Source organism: Dryobates pubescens, chromosome 16 (assembly GCF_014839835.1).
Source record: "Dryobates pubescens isolate bDryPub1 chromosome 16, bDryPub1.pri, whole genome shotgun sequence".
NCBI lineage: Eukaryota > Metazoa > Chordata > Aves > Piciformes > Picidae > Dryobates > Dryobates pubescens.
The window spans coordinates 10,635,815-10,651,739 of record NC_071627.1 but is presented as its reverse complement, the minus strand read 5'-3'; the positions used below and the strand labels follow the sequence as shown (position 1 = coordinate 10,651,739).

Sequence of the window (15,925 nt, the reverse complement as noted above, 5' to 3'; positions counted from 1 at the left end):
AGGAGAGTTCATGCAGCATTTCTCTCACCACTGGTTTCGCCCCCAATGTTGTTTCCATCTCTCTTTCAAAATCCAAAGGCATCTGAATGTCTGTCAGCAACAGCAGTTAAGTGTGCTTTAACACAAGCATCTCCTGGCTGGGGACTTCTGCAATCCTGGCTGTCCACATTCATCCTTTCTATCACATGTTTGCATCTTCTCAAAAGGCACATAAGCACTTTGCCTGTTTTGACTTTATCTGCTGTGCAAAACTTTGCTGCTGGGTGATGGCACTGAATTACTTTGTCACAAAGAGTTACTTTGTCAAAGTCCAGGCACAGATTATTTTCATCCGGAGTTAAAAAGTGAGAGAGTCAGGACTGAGTAATGCTCATCCAATGTACCTACAGACAGGGACCACTCCTGCAGTGGGGGGACCTCTGTGTGCTGCAAGGTGTGAACACCATGTGGGGTTGCTTCCATTGCCAGGACATGCAGACTTGTGTTTGCCTGTTAGCCAAGGCATAATCTGAAAAAGTACACACTGTGGAGGAGTAGGTGATTGATGCCTCTGAAATCCTGGCCTGGGGAAGAACCAGCCCTGCCAGATGCGATAACGGTGTCCTCTGACAAATGGTCGTAGCTTGGCCTTCTGATAATTATGCAGCTTTGTGCCATAGCTTCAAATATTGATCCCGCCAGGGAAGAGTTCCCTGTCATACAGCCATCCATCTATCCCACCTCCTCCTCATTCAGCTCTCAGAGCCGAGGGGGGTTGGCTGAGCTTCTTCCTTATGTTGGCACTTTTCATAGGCTAACAATGACAAACACACATCTGCATTTATCTTGCACCTTTCAGCTGGGAGCCTGAGTGCCGTGCCCCTATGGATTGAGCATTGCGACACAACAGTTGGACGTGCCGGGAACATACAGGGATCACCCGGTCGGTGCATTCCTGTAACACAGCTGTTTCTTGTACTGTGGCAGATACTTAGCAGAATGCAGGAATATCTAAACAGAAAGTTTGGGCCAGTTGTTCTCAAACTTCTTGGAGTTCCCAATGCATGAAGTAGTTTGCTCTCTGTGCGGGCCCCAGTACAGTAGACAGGGGTACAGTGACAACAGGCTTGCTTTCCCAAGGTGCAGGCACTACATCACATTGGGTAATGAGCCTAGCGTAAGTCCTCAGCCTCTCATCCTGACCCACACAACTCACTGCACTTGCATTGGCCCTGATACAACTGTAGTTTGAGCCAGACTGTCTGCTTGATGAGATGGATCTGGATTTTTATGCAATATCAAGCCTTAACTATTTTACTTAAAAACACTTCAGACAGTACTGTCAGCTCCAGGTTCCTGTGACTTGGCTCCCTGGAGCTCCCTCATCATGCAGAGCATGGACAGCAACCACAGCCCAGCTGCTTTTCCCCCAAAGTTCAGCCAGCAGAGCTTTCCTGGGAGCTGTTCTGCAGCAAAAACTCCCCCACCACCACCACCATGGTGCATACCTCAGGCACTAAAACTAAAACTGCTTATATACTGCTGTCATCTTATAACTCTCTAATCTTATGTAAACTTTTAAAGACAACTGTGTTCCTGATTCATCCCAAAAACCTGTGGAGTACTGTAGTACAGCAGTACTACAGCAGTACTGTAGAGGCACAATAGCTGCACTCTCAAACAGTGGTGCACACTTCAACAATCACATCCTCAGAAACACCTGCAGTGCTAACTTTGCTAACTTTCTGCCTAACATTGTGTAATGGGTTGGGGCAGACCCCCTCCCCACCACGCGCAGAAATAACGACTCAGAGAAACTGATTGCAAAAGTAGTGGAGAGTTTAAATAGAGAACAGCGAGTGTGCACAAAAGAAAACATAGTGACAAGAAAGAAACCAAAGTAAACCCAGAAAAGACCCCAAACCCCACCTGAGGGTGCACCCAAAACCCCCAGGGCTCCTCTTTCCCCCCCTGCTACTATTAGGCTGGTCTCAGCTGGCCAGATCTGAGACTGCCCATCCCCCAGTGGCCTTGGGCCCAATCAGGCCCATGGCCGGGAGATCTCTCCCCCAGTTACCAAGTCTCGGAGAGGGAAGGAAAGAGGAAGTGCCAGACCCCACTGCAAATTTTATAGTGGCGCAAGGGATTATGGTAGAAATACCTAATTTCCTGCATCCATCCACTGGGATGGACTTCTGGACACAAGAAACACCCCTGTAGCAGAGGGCACCCAGCCCAAACTACGACACATTGCTTATGTGTAATTGTTGTGTCAGGTTGTTTCCAAAAACAACTGAATTCTGGTCATTTCCAAGTCATGTAATTTGTTTCTGAAGTTGAGGTGCCATTTCCTTACACATCAGTTATGCAGGAGTGGGCCTAAAAATGGGCAGTGTGTCTTCTACATTGGGAGGTGGACACATCTAAAATGTGATTCATCCTTAGAGATGAGTCACTCCTGAAGTGTGCCTGCTCTTCTCCACTGATAGTGAAGAAAACCGGAGTCAATAGAACAGAGAGATCTACACTGCAGCTTTACAAAACACCTGACCCGTGACTTGGTAACTTGCTGAGAGAGGATGCTGAGCTGATGGGCCATCTGAATGAGCAGAAACTCATTCTTACAACTAAGCTTTTACATTTTAATGTGGCATTTACCACTTGTGCAGCAATCCCAAATCCAGGTTCTTGGCTAAGCAGTATCTCAGCATGCCTACGGCCCACAGTTGGTGTTTTCTGTCTTTATCCATGTGCAACAGAATCACCACTCAGCTAATGAGCCTGCTGGCAGGAATTTGAAGAGGGTGCTTGGAGGCCAAGCTTGAGAGGTGCTGGCAATACTCCGCACGTGGGCAGTTTACATAGCCCACAGTCTAATTTTGGCTGTAACCGCTACTGCTATTAGACCCTCATTATACTCTGGTGTTTGCATGCATATGGAGCAGAGGCTGCACCATTTATTTATATCTACAGCACTGCAAAAGTACCATCATGTCTATAACTACCAGCCTAATCTGAAACTCTCTTTGCTCAACATCTGCTTTGAGAAGTGAAGTTACCAGGTTGTTTTAGAGAATTTCAACATGCAGCAGAAAGGCTTTAGAGCTGAAACTGCCCTGAAAATAAAAAAGTGGTAGCGTGAGGCAAGTTGAATTGTGTCACTGCACCTTGTCATTTCTGGGACACTGAAGTGAAGGTGAAGATTGTATGTGGAGCAGGCCAGCAAAGAGCTGTTGTTATCTCACTGGAGGCTTCAGGCATTTGAAAAATCAGTGTTAAAAAAAAACTGAGCAATAAAATTATCTTGTCCCCCACCCCACAATTCCTGTTGTCTTATTCTCAAGCCTCAGTTTGCACCTAAATGTTTCTCCAAGAGGAATGGCAATTTGTTTGTTTTCGGGCAGGACTGTATGTACTGAGCAAAGTACTCTGGTCAAATACAAGCCACAAGCTCTTGAATTCCTTCTCTGGCTTTAAGAAACAGCCTGTCCATGGGCAGTATCTTGTAGTTATAAGATACTTCTGCTGTGAAGAAATGCTGATTTCAGAAGGCCCCGCTACCTCTTGCCCAAGCTTGCAACAAGGTGTCAAGCAGTGTGCCAGAGGGGCAGTAGGCTGTGGCTGACAGCACAGAATAGGCGAGCTTCAGTCCTTTTCTCACAAAACCTGAGATACTACATAGCTATACCCCTGCTTTTCTGCCCTGGGAAACACACCTACAGGATCTACTGTCCTGATTAGCTGTCTTCTCCAGAGTTATGTATGTGTGGGTACTGCCAGCACAGGCATCAGCAGGGTTTATATTTGTACCTCGGAGGCTGATGCTAAGGAAATGTTGAGAACATGGTGACCGTAAAGAGCACGGAGTGGGAGCTGTGCCTTGTAAAGTGTTAGCAGGACACGGTGTCACAGGAGCAGAGGCTGTTCATTGTTAATGTAATTTTCTAATGCTCTCTTTTTCTTTTACTTGCAGTGTGGAAACAGTAAATGATGGGCAGTTCCATAGTGTGGAACTGGTGATGCTGAATCAAACTCTAAACCTGGTAGTGGACAAGGGGACTCCCAAGAGTCTAGGGAAACTCCAGAAACAGTCTTCTGCCAACCTCAACACACCCCTCTACATTGGAGGTAAAGTGACTTGCTCTGGACTTGGAAATTTTACTATGTCTTCTCAGAAGAAAATCAGCTCCATCCTACGGAGAGGACTGTCAGGGGTGGGTGACACAGGGGACTAGCAGTTTGCTGTTCCCCTCTGCCAGTGGTTGCTTCCCCAAACAGCCTGGAAGCCACACATCTGCTGTTCTGCTTCATTGCCCACTAGCATCCTACCACACAACCAGCACAAGATCACACACCAGACCAGGGAAGTTAACCCCTGCACAGCACAGGCATTTTCTGTTAGCTACAGCAGGAACAATCATTTTGTCATTTCTGAAGTGTTGGGAACTGGCTGGCCCCAAGATGTTGTGGTTGAAGAATAATGAGTATCTCACCGATTCGGTGTCTGGATGCAAGAGACAGAATCAAGACTGTGCACTGCCCAGTTGATTTGTTTTCACCAGAAGCACCCCCAGCAATATTCAGGACTGGATGTTGAATCTCTCCCTTCTGGTAACATAGAGTTCTTGAATTTTTAGCCAGCCTGTTTTAAATACAAAAGTCAGCAGAACAATAATAGACTCAGAAAGTCTTCTGGCTTTTTTCTAATAGGATCATTGAAGCCAATAGTACAAACACTTACCAATTTCCCTTAGTGCTGGTCAAGCATTTTGTAAATAATTCCCTTTAATAGCACTTTTGTAAAGGAGCCCTGAATATTGCCCTTGTAAATCAGAAAAGTGGCTAATCTTGCTTTGTGCAGAGCTGAACTTTTGTAATTGGCTCCTATTAAGAATGTCACAGGCTATTAAAGAGCATTATGCATCAAAGAGAATCTGCTGGTGAGGCCATCACAATTTCTCCCTCTAGCACAACATAAAAGATACCAACCCTACAGCAATTTATACTCAGGGAACTCAGGAAGCAGTCACATGGAAAAGTTTTGTTAATGGGTGAGTGTTGTGGATCAATGCTAATTCTCAAAAGGTAAAAAAAAAAATGCATTCACAGGACAAATCTGAGACCCTAAATGGAGGATGATTTGATAGCAGAAGCCAGTGGGCTCAGTGGAGACTTTTTTATTACCCATTAAAAGTAATCTTGCATCTTTCTAAACCCTCACTGTTCTGCATGTGTTACCTCTCTCTGTGTAGCATTCCCATGGATACCAGCTGCCCTTCCTCTGCAGACTGGTCAGTTAAAGGGATTGGTTACATTACCTAGAGCAACTGTACCTGACCTGCACCAAGCTTCAAGACAGACCCCAGCCTCCACATGCCCACAGTTTTGTCCATCCCTCCAACCACATCACCTGGTCTAGCAACTTTCCTCCTAACACACAGAGAACGATGCTGGATTTGTTTTAAGGCCATCTGTAGCAACAGAGTTACTTATGGACAGCAAATTCTGAGGCCCTACACAGTTGAAGACAAAAGCACTTGCCTATGCTAATGCAGCTCTATGGCCCAAGTGGGTGATAGTGGGGATGGAATAACATCCAAAAGAATCTGCTGGCCATCTGAGTGAGCTTCTCTAAGCACTTGGAAAAGATGGAGGTTATTCACCACAAAGACTGGCTTCCTAAAGTGCTTTCACCTGTACCTAGAGTTGGGGGGCACTCGTACTGCTCCCTGCCTTAATACTGTGGTCTGGTCATGCATGACTATTTTGCTGTATCCCAGGGGTGGTAGCTACCTGCTGGCAAATAAAGATACTCTTAAACCTTCCAGAAGGATAATTGCTATTAACCTAGAGACAGAAGGAGCATTAGCTAAGGGCAAGAACATATGGCCACTGACCAAAAAAAATGGGTGGGTTATTTTTCTTTCTTTTAGTCCTATACTTCTTACATAAGCTTGGGCGAGTGAGTTCATTTTTGTTTCGTTCCACTTCGAGAAAGAGGGCAATGAGCCTGTGCTACCTTACAGAGGTCCTATGCAAACTGATTCTTTAAAGGGCCTGTGACAAAAGAAATGTTAGCAACTATAATTTATTTGCTGTCTTTGTACCTATGAGTAACCCTCCCTTTTCATTCATATCTGAAGGGATCCCGACCTCTACTGGGTTATCTTCACTGCGCCAGGGTGCAGATAAGACACCAAATGGTTTTCATGGATGTATTCATGATGTCCGCATCAATAATGAGCTGCAGGATTTCAAGGATTTACCACAGCAGTCAATAGGAGTCCTTCCTGGCTGCAAGTCCTGTAACATCTGCAAGCATGGTATCTGCCGGTCCCTCGAGAAAACAAGTGTGGTTTGTGAATGTCACCCAGGTTGGACAGGCCCCCTGTGTGACCAGGAAGCTGGAGACCCGTGTCTTAACCACAAGTAAGCTCAAACAAATGCTTATGGGAGGGCAGAAGCTTTATGGCTAATGTATATTTCACGTTTCTTCTTGTAAAACCACATCTGACTATTTTTGGAGGTGCTGGGTTCCCACAAAAGTTACTGACAGTTGTGAATCAGTATCCATGGCAGCTCTCAGTTTCCACTTCTTGTTCTGATGTTGCTCACTCTCAAGAGGGCTTTTTGTCCTGGAGGAGCTAAGGTTTAATGCTGCAGGTCATACCTTTGACTGGAACTGCACATTACAATCAGAACGCTCCTGCTGACAGGGATGGCTTACCTCTGAAGAGGTGAGCACTTACCCAGAGGAGAGCTACCTGTGAGCAGGAAGTACACAATTGAGAGATACATTCACAGCAGCATTGGACCCAGTATTCAGAGTAAACCCGTGAAGAGCATTACACCCTCCAGCGTGAAGAGTTTCAGATTTCCCAAACAGCTGACGTACACACTATGCTCTGAAACACCCCTTTCAAAGGACAATTGTAAAGGCTAGGACACAGTTGCATGCAAAGGGAGCACAGTTCAAAGCCTCAATAACCACATCTCCATCAGGGGCACTGGATGAATAACTTGCTTACAGCAAGTGCTCAAGGGAAGAGGCCAGGCAGATCAGCGGTCTGCATAGTTCAGTGGGCTTTCATAAGCAGATGGAAGTACTTTGATAGTTAGAAGCTGCTTTGGTTGCACAGTCTGTGGAAGGCACTTTCCACAAGCACGTCCTTTTGACAAGTAAATTGACATGAAGGATAATCGCTTTCTTAAGGGCAGAAATTTAACTGGCACGCTTGCTTCTGGGTCTAATTCTGGAAAGTGCTGAACCCTGGAAGGTGTCGAGAAGCAACTAACGGTTTACAGACCAAAGGCATGAAGACCCAAGTGAAGAAACATTTGGAGACCCAAATGTTTCATTGAATTTCCAACATCAGCGTGAAGCTGTCATGGTTGTACAGAGATAAATAGGAGAGTTCTAGATGTTTCCATGCCCAGCGATTGTTTCTGTCATAATCCAAGAAGGGTGATGCAGTCTGTCACACAACCCCCTTGCTAAGGAAAGTAAGCTGTATTTTACTGCTTGCATACTCCTCCACCTTTCACTAAATCACATCAGCCTTTTGGAGTTGTCTCTTCAAAGCCAAGTCCTTTGTGGCCAGGGGAGTTTGGTGCCCTGCTGGCAGGTATCTGCTCCAGCAGTCACAGATTCATATCTGTGAGGAAATGCAAGTGTAAAAATCAGGCAGTTGATGGTAACAAAAGTTGCTATCCAAGCATATCCTGGGTTAGTAGGGCAGAACATAACTGCTTTTGTGTAGATTCTGACTCCCTTTATTACAGCATTTTGCATGTTTTTGGCCTGGCTCAAACTGCTTTTATTATTTGCACTTTTTAGTCCAAAGCTTATAAGTGAAATGCACAAGGACTCAAGCAGAGAACAATTTTGAGGTATCAGAAACAAAATAAATAAGATAAAGACATGGGGTAATGTTAAGTAGGACCAGGACCTGATATTGCAAAGGCTTACAAGCCCTGAGTAGTTTGTCCTTGGCTTTCTCCTCTGTCCTCAGTCCACTAAGTCTGTCCCTGTCCCAACACTGGGGATGGTGTCAGATAAAAAGTTAAGGATCAACACCCCTCCCTGTGCTATTCCTCAAGAAATACCAAAGCTCACTGCAAACCACATGAGTCACGGAGCCCTTTGACTACAACTGCCTGTCAGTACATCTGTGCATAGCTTCTCCTTAATCACCTCCACGTATCACATTGGTTTTCATCACCTGGTATTATTTGTAGAGTAATGCTGCTAAGGAAGCCTGGCCATGCAGCTTGATCGTTGGCACTTAGTCCCACGTGCTGCTGCTGTAAATGGGAGCTGTCTTGTATGGATGCCAAGCATTGGTCCTTTCTCTCAGAGGAGCCTGATGTTTTTCAAAGCAATCAGTTAGGATCACAAATTCTAAATATATTTTCTGAACACTGTCCAGTATTCACTGAAAATTCACAGTTTCTGCAGAGTGTTTGACAGAGAACTGCTGGTTTTGGATTAGTATCCTGGAATTAAGTGGGCAAAAATGCCAAAACCAAATGTCCCTGGGAAAAGGAACTTTCATATCTTACACAGGGCAGCTCTAAACGCTTCTCTTTCTCCAGGTGTCTGCATGGCAAGTGTGTGGCAGCCAATGTTGCTTACACCTGTAAGTGCATGGAGGGCTACACAGGCATATACTGTGACAAGAAGAACAACTCCTCAAATCTCTGCAGGATTCTGAAGTGCAACCATGGGCAGTGCAAGATTTCTGAGCACGGGGAACCCTACTGTGAGTGCGACCCCAGCTATGGTGGAGAACACTGTGACAGAGGTATGCTTTGGCACCAGGCTGCTGCAGCTCTGCTGTGCACCTTTCTTGTTCTCTCGCCTACATTTGGGGGTAAATGGCAAAGAGGAGAAGATAAGGCTGAGTCAGGCTCTGCAGGGCAATACAGGGAGAAAGGAACCACATAACAGCTATCTAGCTGCTATCCAACAAACAGAAAGGGGGACATCTGTAGCAATGAGCTTTATTCTCAGTCTCCTGAATCCTCAAGTTTTGCTGCTCTCAGGATTCAGATGGGATGTTTAAATGAAAGGTGGTTGTGAGGCTTACCCTCAGTAAGCAGTGATCAGTTAATGGCAGTGCTGGGAAAGGAGGTCTTATTCCACATACCATGGGCTTCTGCAGATGACATGAGCAGGAACTGGAAGGCAGGAGGTACTGATCATCTGAAGTGGCAGTGAATATCCTCAGCTTGTTCCCTCTGATGCAGCTAAGTTTCCTGGGGAATCCCAAAAATCATGCTAGGGTGTCCTGATAGGGAGGAGGCCCAATTTTTCTGCCCTGACCTGAAAAGACTCACTAGAAACTCAGTGAGTTGTAACTTTATCCTTTCTGCCTAGTTATGTTCCTGTACATAAGGAAAGACATGGCCTGTTTTAGTTTCATTTAGGTTGTGCCTTTCCTGTGAATGAACCACAGACTTTCCAACCTCTACACAGCCTCATCAAAACTATCTGGCTGCTGTAAAGTGACTTCAGAACACCACAGACCTTTTCAGGTATCCCATCTTGCTAATGTCATGCAGAGCAGGCTGACCTTTGATCCTGAGAAGCAGGCATAGTAAAACTAATTCCTATTTTGCAGGAGTGTTGCAGGATTCAACACTCAGTATCCATTCAGAGTACATTCAGAACTGCTGATCAAAGCCAGCAGGCCTGCCTAGCCCCTGCCTTGTGCTGCAGATTACACATTTGTGTAACATGAGCTCTGTTTTGATGGCAGGTACAAAGCAGTAAAAGATTACAGTTCTTCTCATACCATCTGCTTGCCTTCAGTGTCAATACAAGTGCAGGGCAGCTTGCTGGTCTTTGGGGCATATCTGGCAAAAAAAGTGACCCGCTTTTTTGTTTTGTTTCCTTCTCGTCTCCATTGTCGTACCAGAGAATCTCTGCCAAGGAGAGATAATCCGAGAAGTAGTCCGTAAGCAGCAGGGCTACACCTCATGTGCCACTGCCTCCAAAGTGCCCCGCCTGGAATGCCGCGGCAGCTGCAGCAATGGGCAGTGCTGCGTCCCTCTGCGGAGCAAGAGGCGGAAATACTTCTTCCAGTGTGTGGATGGCTCCACCTTCACGGAGGAACTGGAGAGACATGTGGAATGTGGCTGCTCAAAATGCTTATAAGCCATCCCCCAGTCTCTTGCCACTTTAATCAACTCAGAAGCGCTATCAAAATGGGACCTATTTACTTTCAGAGTGAAGAAGAAGAAAAGAATTATTAAGTATATTGTAAAATAAACAAAAAATAGAACTTATTTTTATTATGGAAAGTGACTATTTTCATCTTTTATTATATAAAGTATCGCACCACTTTGGGTATATGTATCATATAGTGAGTTATTTTTACCATGAAACTTTTTTAACAGTTGTAAGAAAAAAAAATCAAAAATTAAAAGTTAAAAAAAAAATATATATGTAAAGAAAACATAGCCTAACAGAGCAATGTGAGGGTGACTTTACATGTGTGCACAAAGAACAAACATAAAGCTGTTCCAAGGACATGCTGCAGAACTGAGACGGGCTGAAGAGCTCTCCGAGGCTGTGGGTGGGCCTCCCAGAAGAGCAGATCCCCGTGACCGACACCATCTTGCCCGCTCGGACACCTGAGAAGGCCTCCCCTCGGTCCCTCACCCTGCCTGACGCTGCCACCACAGGTTTGCTCCTGCTCTGGAACTGGTTCCCTGCAGCACGCTGGCACTGCTGCAGCTGGAGGCTGACTACGCTCTTTGACTCTTGTAATACTAGAATGCATCTTTTGCCATGCACGTTGTGTTTATCCGTGTTCACATTGTATTCTTCAGCAACTGTATCTATAGAGCACAGGCAGCTTTATCCAAAAGGCAACAAAGGGAAAGGAAGTAGGGAAACGTATGTTGCTTCGGGAAATTTGGTGGCAAAATGTGAAACAAGTGCTAAGTAATGCCTAATAAATGACATAGTACTTTTGTGTAAACTACTCAGCTATGTTATTTCCCAAGTTTGTGCCTTCTTGCCCCCAGCCTCGAGCCCTTTTTTGTATACAAAGTCTAAGGAATGCACTGCTACATAGTTTGTCACGCCTTGACACTTTAACTTGCAAAGGTTGTAAAGAGAATAAAAATACTGCAGATGCCAGAACACTCCTGCAACAGTCTGGCTTTTACTCTCACTGTCATGAGCCATGGGTGTAAGGTGGGCTGCAGCTGCCTCTTAGTCCATGCTCTGGTACTGAGCAGCTGGCCACTTTTCTACAGCTTTTTTAATGAGCAGAAGTTGCACTATGTCCATGTGAAGGTATTCAGCCAACACTTGTCCACCTTAGCAGCACTCTCTTCTCTGCACAAGGAGGGACATCACAGCACTGTCCTATCCTGCATTTGGTGCAGCCCAACCAACACAGCCAAAGCTTTTCCTTCTGCACTGCTTGTTGTCCTGCACTTGCATCTCCCAAAGGACTCCTATTAACTTTAGCTGTGTTCAGAGCAAATGCTGAATAGGAAATGGAAATCAATGCAGGGATAAGTTCTCACTGTGAATGTGAGACAACAGTGAGTTTGAATTTTGGAGGGCTTTTGGCAGGGATACCTTTCAGGGTCAGCAAGTATGTGGGTACCTTGAAGTTTCTCTTACTGTAAGCTTCCAACATCCCCATCAACAACTGTTCAATTATTAGTATAATTTCTTTCTTTCTGTAATAATATAGCAAGTATTACCATCCTTTCTTCTCCTTCTCTAGGAGAGGCAAAGTCAGAAATGATTCCTAACAGCCGCAGGTCCCTTATGGGAATGCTCACTGGTCTCACCAGAAAGATTTCAGATCAGGGGCTTCAGCAAAGGATGGGTAGCAAAGGTGAATCAAAAAACCAAGGCTTTTGTTTGACTGGGGCTTTGGGAAGAATGCGGCCCTGCCATGACAAGTACCAATGTTTATTTCCATTGAAGTGACCATTAGCTATCGTGAAACCAGGAGGCTCTGACCTGTGTAGCATTCTGCCCCATCGCTCTCCCCTGAACAGCAGCAGTTTGTGTATATTTCTTTGTTATTACCAGAGCACCTTGAACAGAAAGGACATAACCTATGTAACAGCAGTCTCACAAAGTGTCACTCTGTGGAGCCTGCAGTCAGTAGAACATAAACCAATCACGAGTTAATGTGCCAAACTCTGACTGAAACAGGGCAGCTCAAGAGCCAAGGGAAAACTAGCCCTGGCTGCAAGTACTATGGGCTGTTATTTTAAATATACCATCAGAAGCTCACAGCAGCTGGAGTTTGTGGTATACAACAAAAAACAGCCAAACCCACACCTACAGGTTTTGAAGATCCATGTAAATGCAGCCCCTTGTGCAAATATGTGCCTGGCACACCACTACCATTAATGTTTCATGCCCACTTCAAACACCTTAGTTTGCTGAAGAAGCATCTGCTGTGATGCAAGGCAGAAGAAATACAGGCTGAGAAGTGGCTTACAAGCCTTCCCTGTGTTCTACTGCATGATTTGTAGCCACTGCACTGCCAAGGCCCCCTCCTGAACGCTACCCAGAATTGTGTTCACTGCATCCCTTGAGCAGCAGGGCAGATACTGACATTTACTCATGGCTTTGCACCTGTGGGAGGGTGCTTTAAAAGGAATGACCTTGACTGGCAAGGCAAAAGCCATCAACCTCTTGTTACCACATCACTCTGGGATTTACTGAAGCTAAGCCTTTCAGCAAAGTGACCAGCAACAACCCAGCAAAGCTGGTCCTGTTCCTGGCCCCTTTTGGTCACAGCACTTCAACATTAAATGCTGAGATAAAGAACTAAGAGTGTCTATTTTGTAACCAAATTATGCCATATTTGTATGCTTTTAGGCAGCACTTGCCATTGGATAGTGATGCTTTGTGTCAATGAGTCTCTGACTTGCTATAGAAGTATTTTATGTTAAGAAGAAAATGAAAAGCATTCAGATGTGCCAAAAATGTGAGGTTTACTGAAGCGTAATTAGCTCCCAAAGTTCCTCTGTAACCTGCCCAGTGTTACACTAGATTTGGAGAACTGTGGGTACAATGCAGTAGTTTTTACCTCTATAAAGTTTTAATATAAAGTGAAGAAAGCTGTGTATCCCTAAGAAATGGCAATGCAGACTGGTGTGAACTGATGTATTTTATTAATAGATTCTCATTGTGATGTAAGTTTAAATAAATTGTTGGGTTCTGGAAGACTGTAACATGCCTTGTGGTGAGATTATTTCTCTGTGTGTTTGAGGTGTTGTGTCTGGCCTTTTGGAGCACATGGGGTAGCCTACAGAAAATGATGGGGAAACTGCACATGTTCCTCTTGGACAAACCTAGTCAGAAAGTGACGGTAGGTAAATGTTTATGTTATGGCATCACAGCTTCATCTCTTAGGTGGCTTACACACAGAGATGAATTAAGCCAGACAGGTTTTGAGCCTGGACATATTCTTCAATAAAATTCATTTAAATTCTTTATTTGCTGCTTGTTTTCCTTTTTTTTTTTTTTTCCCTTCCTTTTTTTTTTCTCCTAAGTCTTTGAGAAAGGTCTGCAGCAAAAATGTACTCCTGAGCTAATAACAGAATAAATGAAGAAATACTGGGATTGGGGTCAGAGGAGAGCTGCCTGAGGAAATGGAAGCCACACAGCCAAGAGTGGATGACAGGGATCTTGTGATGTCCTGACACACATACACACGTGTATTCCAGATTTACCAGCACACCTCTGCAGCTGATTACTATTAGTGATCCAGATATAACAGATTTCTTCTGCTCACTGCATTCCAGCCTCAGCACAGAGTAAAACCAAGCTCCCACCCAGTCCTCAGCCTCCCCTCACCCCTGTCCCTGTGTAACACTCTTATATTGCTAATCATGCTTCAAACTATGGCCCGCAGAGTTGCCTTTTCCATGCCGTGCAAAACTAGCCACAGCACTCAGCCAGCAAAAACACTCAACCCTAATGAGCATCATTAAGCCTGAACTACGAAGGTTAATTATGTAATTGTAGCAGATGGGAGCTTTTCACCTAAAGCAAACGCAGCTGAGACCACTATTAAAGCTAGCAGGAACTCTTCAAAAATTTCTAGGTTCTGGATGAAGTAATTGGTTTGTGCAACAGTTATTTGTATTGCTCTCGGCTCTGCAGCGCACAGGTTCCTCGGTGAGCACTAGAGCAGCTGCACCCAGAAGTAAAATGCTCTAGGTTACTTCTGTTTGCAGCGCTCTAGGTATTGCTTTGCAGCCATTGGTCTGAGGCAAGCAGTGCCGAGGCACTCTCACACGTCCTTTTAGCTTTCTTGGATAATGGATCGATGGTGCTGCTGCGTTCAAGGTGTTTGGCTGCGGGTTTTGTGGTGTTCTTTGCGGGGCTTGACACTTCTGGTCTCTGTGACCTCTTCTATGAATCGCCTTCCAATGATACCTCTCCACCCCCACAGCCAAATCCACCCGCACAACTCCAGACCCGCCCCAGCCAGGATGCCGCGCTGCGCGGGATCCGCCAGCAGGTGGCACCGCAGGGCCCGGCCCAACCAGCTCAGCTCAACGGCTGAGCTGGGCCGATGGAGGATTTCAGTTGGAGAGGTCCTAGAGTCACCATCTAGTCCAACCGCTGAGCAATCCAGACTGACCGAGCTCAAGCAGCATGTTGTTAAGGGCCTTATCCAACTTCCTATTCCACACTGACAGTCACCTCTCCAGGAAGCCTGGTCTCACCACCCTCTGGATAAGGAAATGCTTCACAAAGTCCAGCACAGCTCTCAACCATTCCCACACATCTGTCACCGAATCCCACCGAGAAGAGTTCAGCACCTCCCTCTCCACATCCCTTCATCAGGATGAGGAGTGGTGAAACACTGGAACAGGTTGCCCAGGGAGGTTGTGGATGTCTCCTCCCTGGAGGTGTTCAAGACCAGGTTGGATGAGGCCTTGAGCAACCTGGGGTGGTGGGAGGTGTCCCTGCCCATGGAAGGGGGTTGGAACTAGATGATTCTTAAAGGTTTTAAGATCTATAAGATGATCTTCCAGCCCAAACCATTCTATGAATTTATGAATCTATGAAGCTATAGAGAGCAAAGAGGTCTACCTTTAGCCTCTTTCTCTCCAAACTAGACAAGCCAATCCTCATAGCAGCATATGTGACATAGATGTGACACAGATGTGACACACAGATTTTTCTGGGGAGTTGTAAAAAGTAATTTATCTTTTTTTTTTTTTCCCTATAACATGAACTTCCTAGTTCCTAGGAAAGGAGCCTCTGGTGTCCCCACAAGGTGCAACTTGGCATGGGGTCACTGTGGTTAGGACCTCGCAGTTACCTCAGGGGTCTTCAGGGACCAAACACAGGAGGATAGAATAGAATACATAAAATAAACCAGGTTGGAAGAGACCCTCAAGATCATCGCATCCAACCCATCAACCAATCCAACACCGCCCAAACAACTAACCCATGGCACCAAGCACCCCGTCAAGTCTTCTCCTGGAAACCTCCAATGACGGCGACTCCACCACCTCCCCAGGCAGCCCATTCCAATGGGCAATCACTCTTTCTGTATAGAACTTTTTCCTAACATCTAGCCTGAACCTCCCCTGGCGCAGCCTGAGACTGTGTCCTCTTGTCCTGGTACTGGCCGCCTGGGAGAAGAGACCAACATCCGTCTGTCTACAACCTCCCTTCAGGTAGTTGTAGAGAGTAATAAGGTCACCCCTGAGTCTCCTCTTCTCCAGGCTAAGCAACCCCAGCTCCCTCAGCCTCTCCTCGTAGGGCTTGTGTTCCAAACCCCTCACCAACTTTGTTGCTCTTCTCTGGACTCGTTCCAGCAAGTCAAGGATGACCCCACTAAGCCCCGGGATGGCACGTGTGAGACCTGAGAGTGTCCAACAACCCTCCACAGCAGGACAGAGGCAACTGGTACCTGTGTGTGTAGCGGCCTCAGGA

General features: G+C 45.7%; 1 protein-coding gene across 1 annotated transcript in view; it reads left to right on the top strand.

Moving 5' to 3' along the window:
* SLIT3 (slit guidance ligand 3) overlaps nucleotides 1-13,403 on the top strand; it is a 508,252-nt gene extending 494,849 nt beyond the window's left edge. The window contains exons 33-36 of the mRNA XM_054168241.1: nucleotides 3,953-4,107; nucleotides 6,123-6,408; nucleotides 8,575-8,783; nucleotides 9,900-13,403. Of these exons, the coding sequence (XP_054024216.1) occupies nucleotides 3,953-4,107; nucleotides 6,123-6,408; nucleotides 8,575-8,783; nucleotides 9,900-10,138 (889 nt within the window). The 3' untranslated portion in view covers nucleotides 10,139-13,403. The remainder of the gene's footprint in view (nucleotides 1-3,952; nucleotides 4,108-6,122; nucleotides 6,409-8,574; nucleotides 8,784-9,899) is intronic.
* The last annotated feature ends 2,522 nt before the right edge of the window (nucleotides 13,404-15,925 follow it).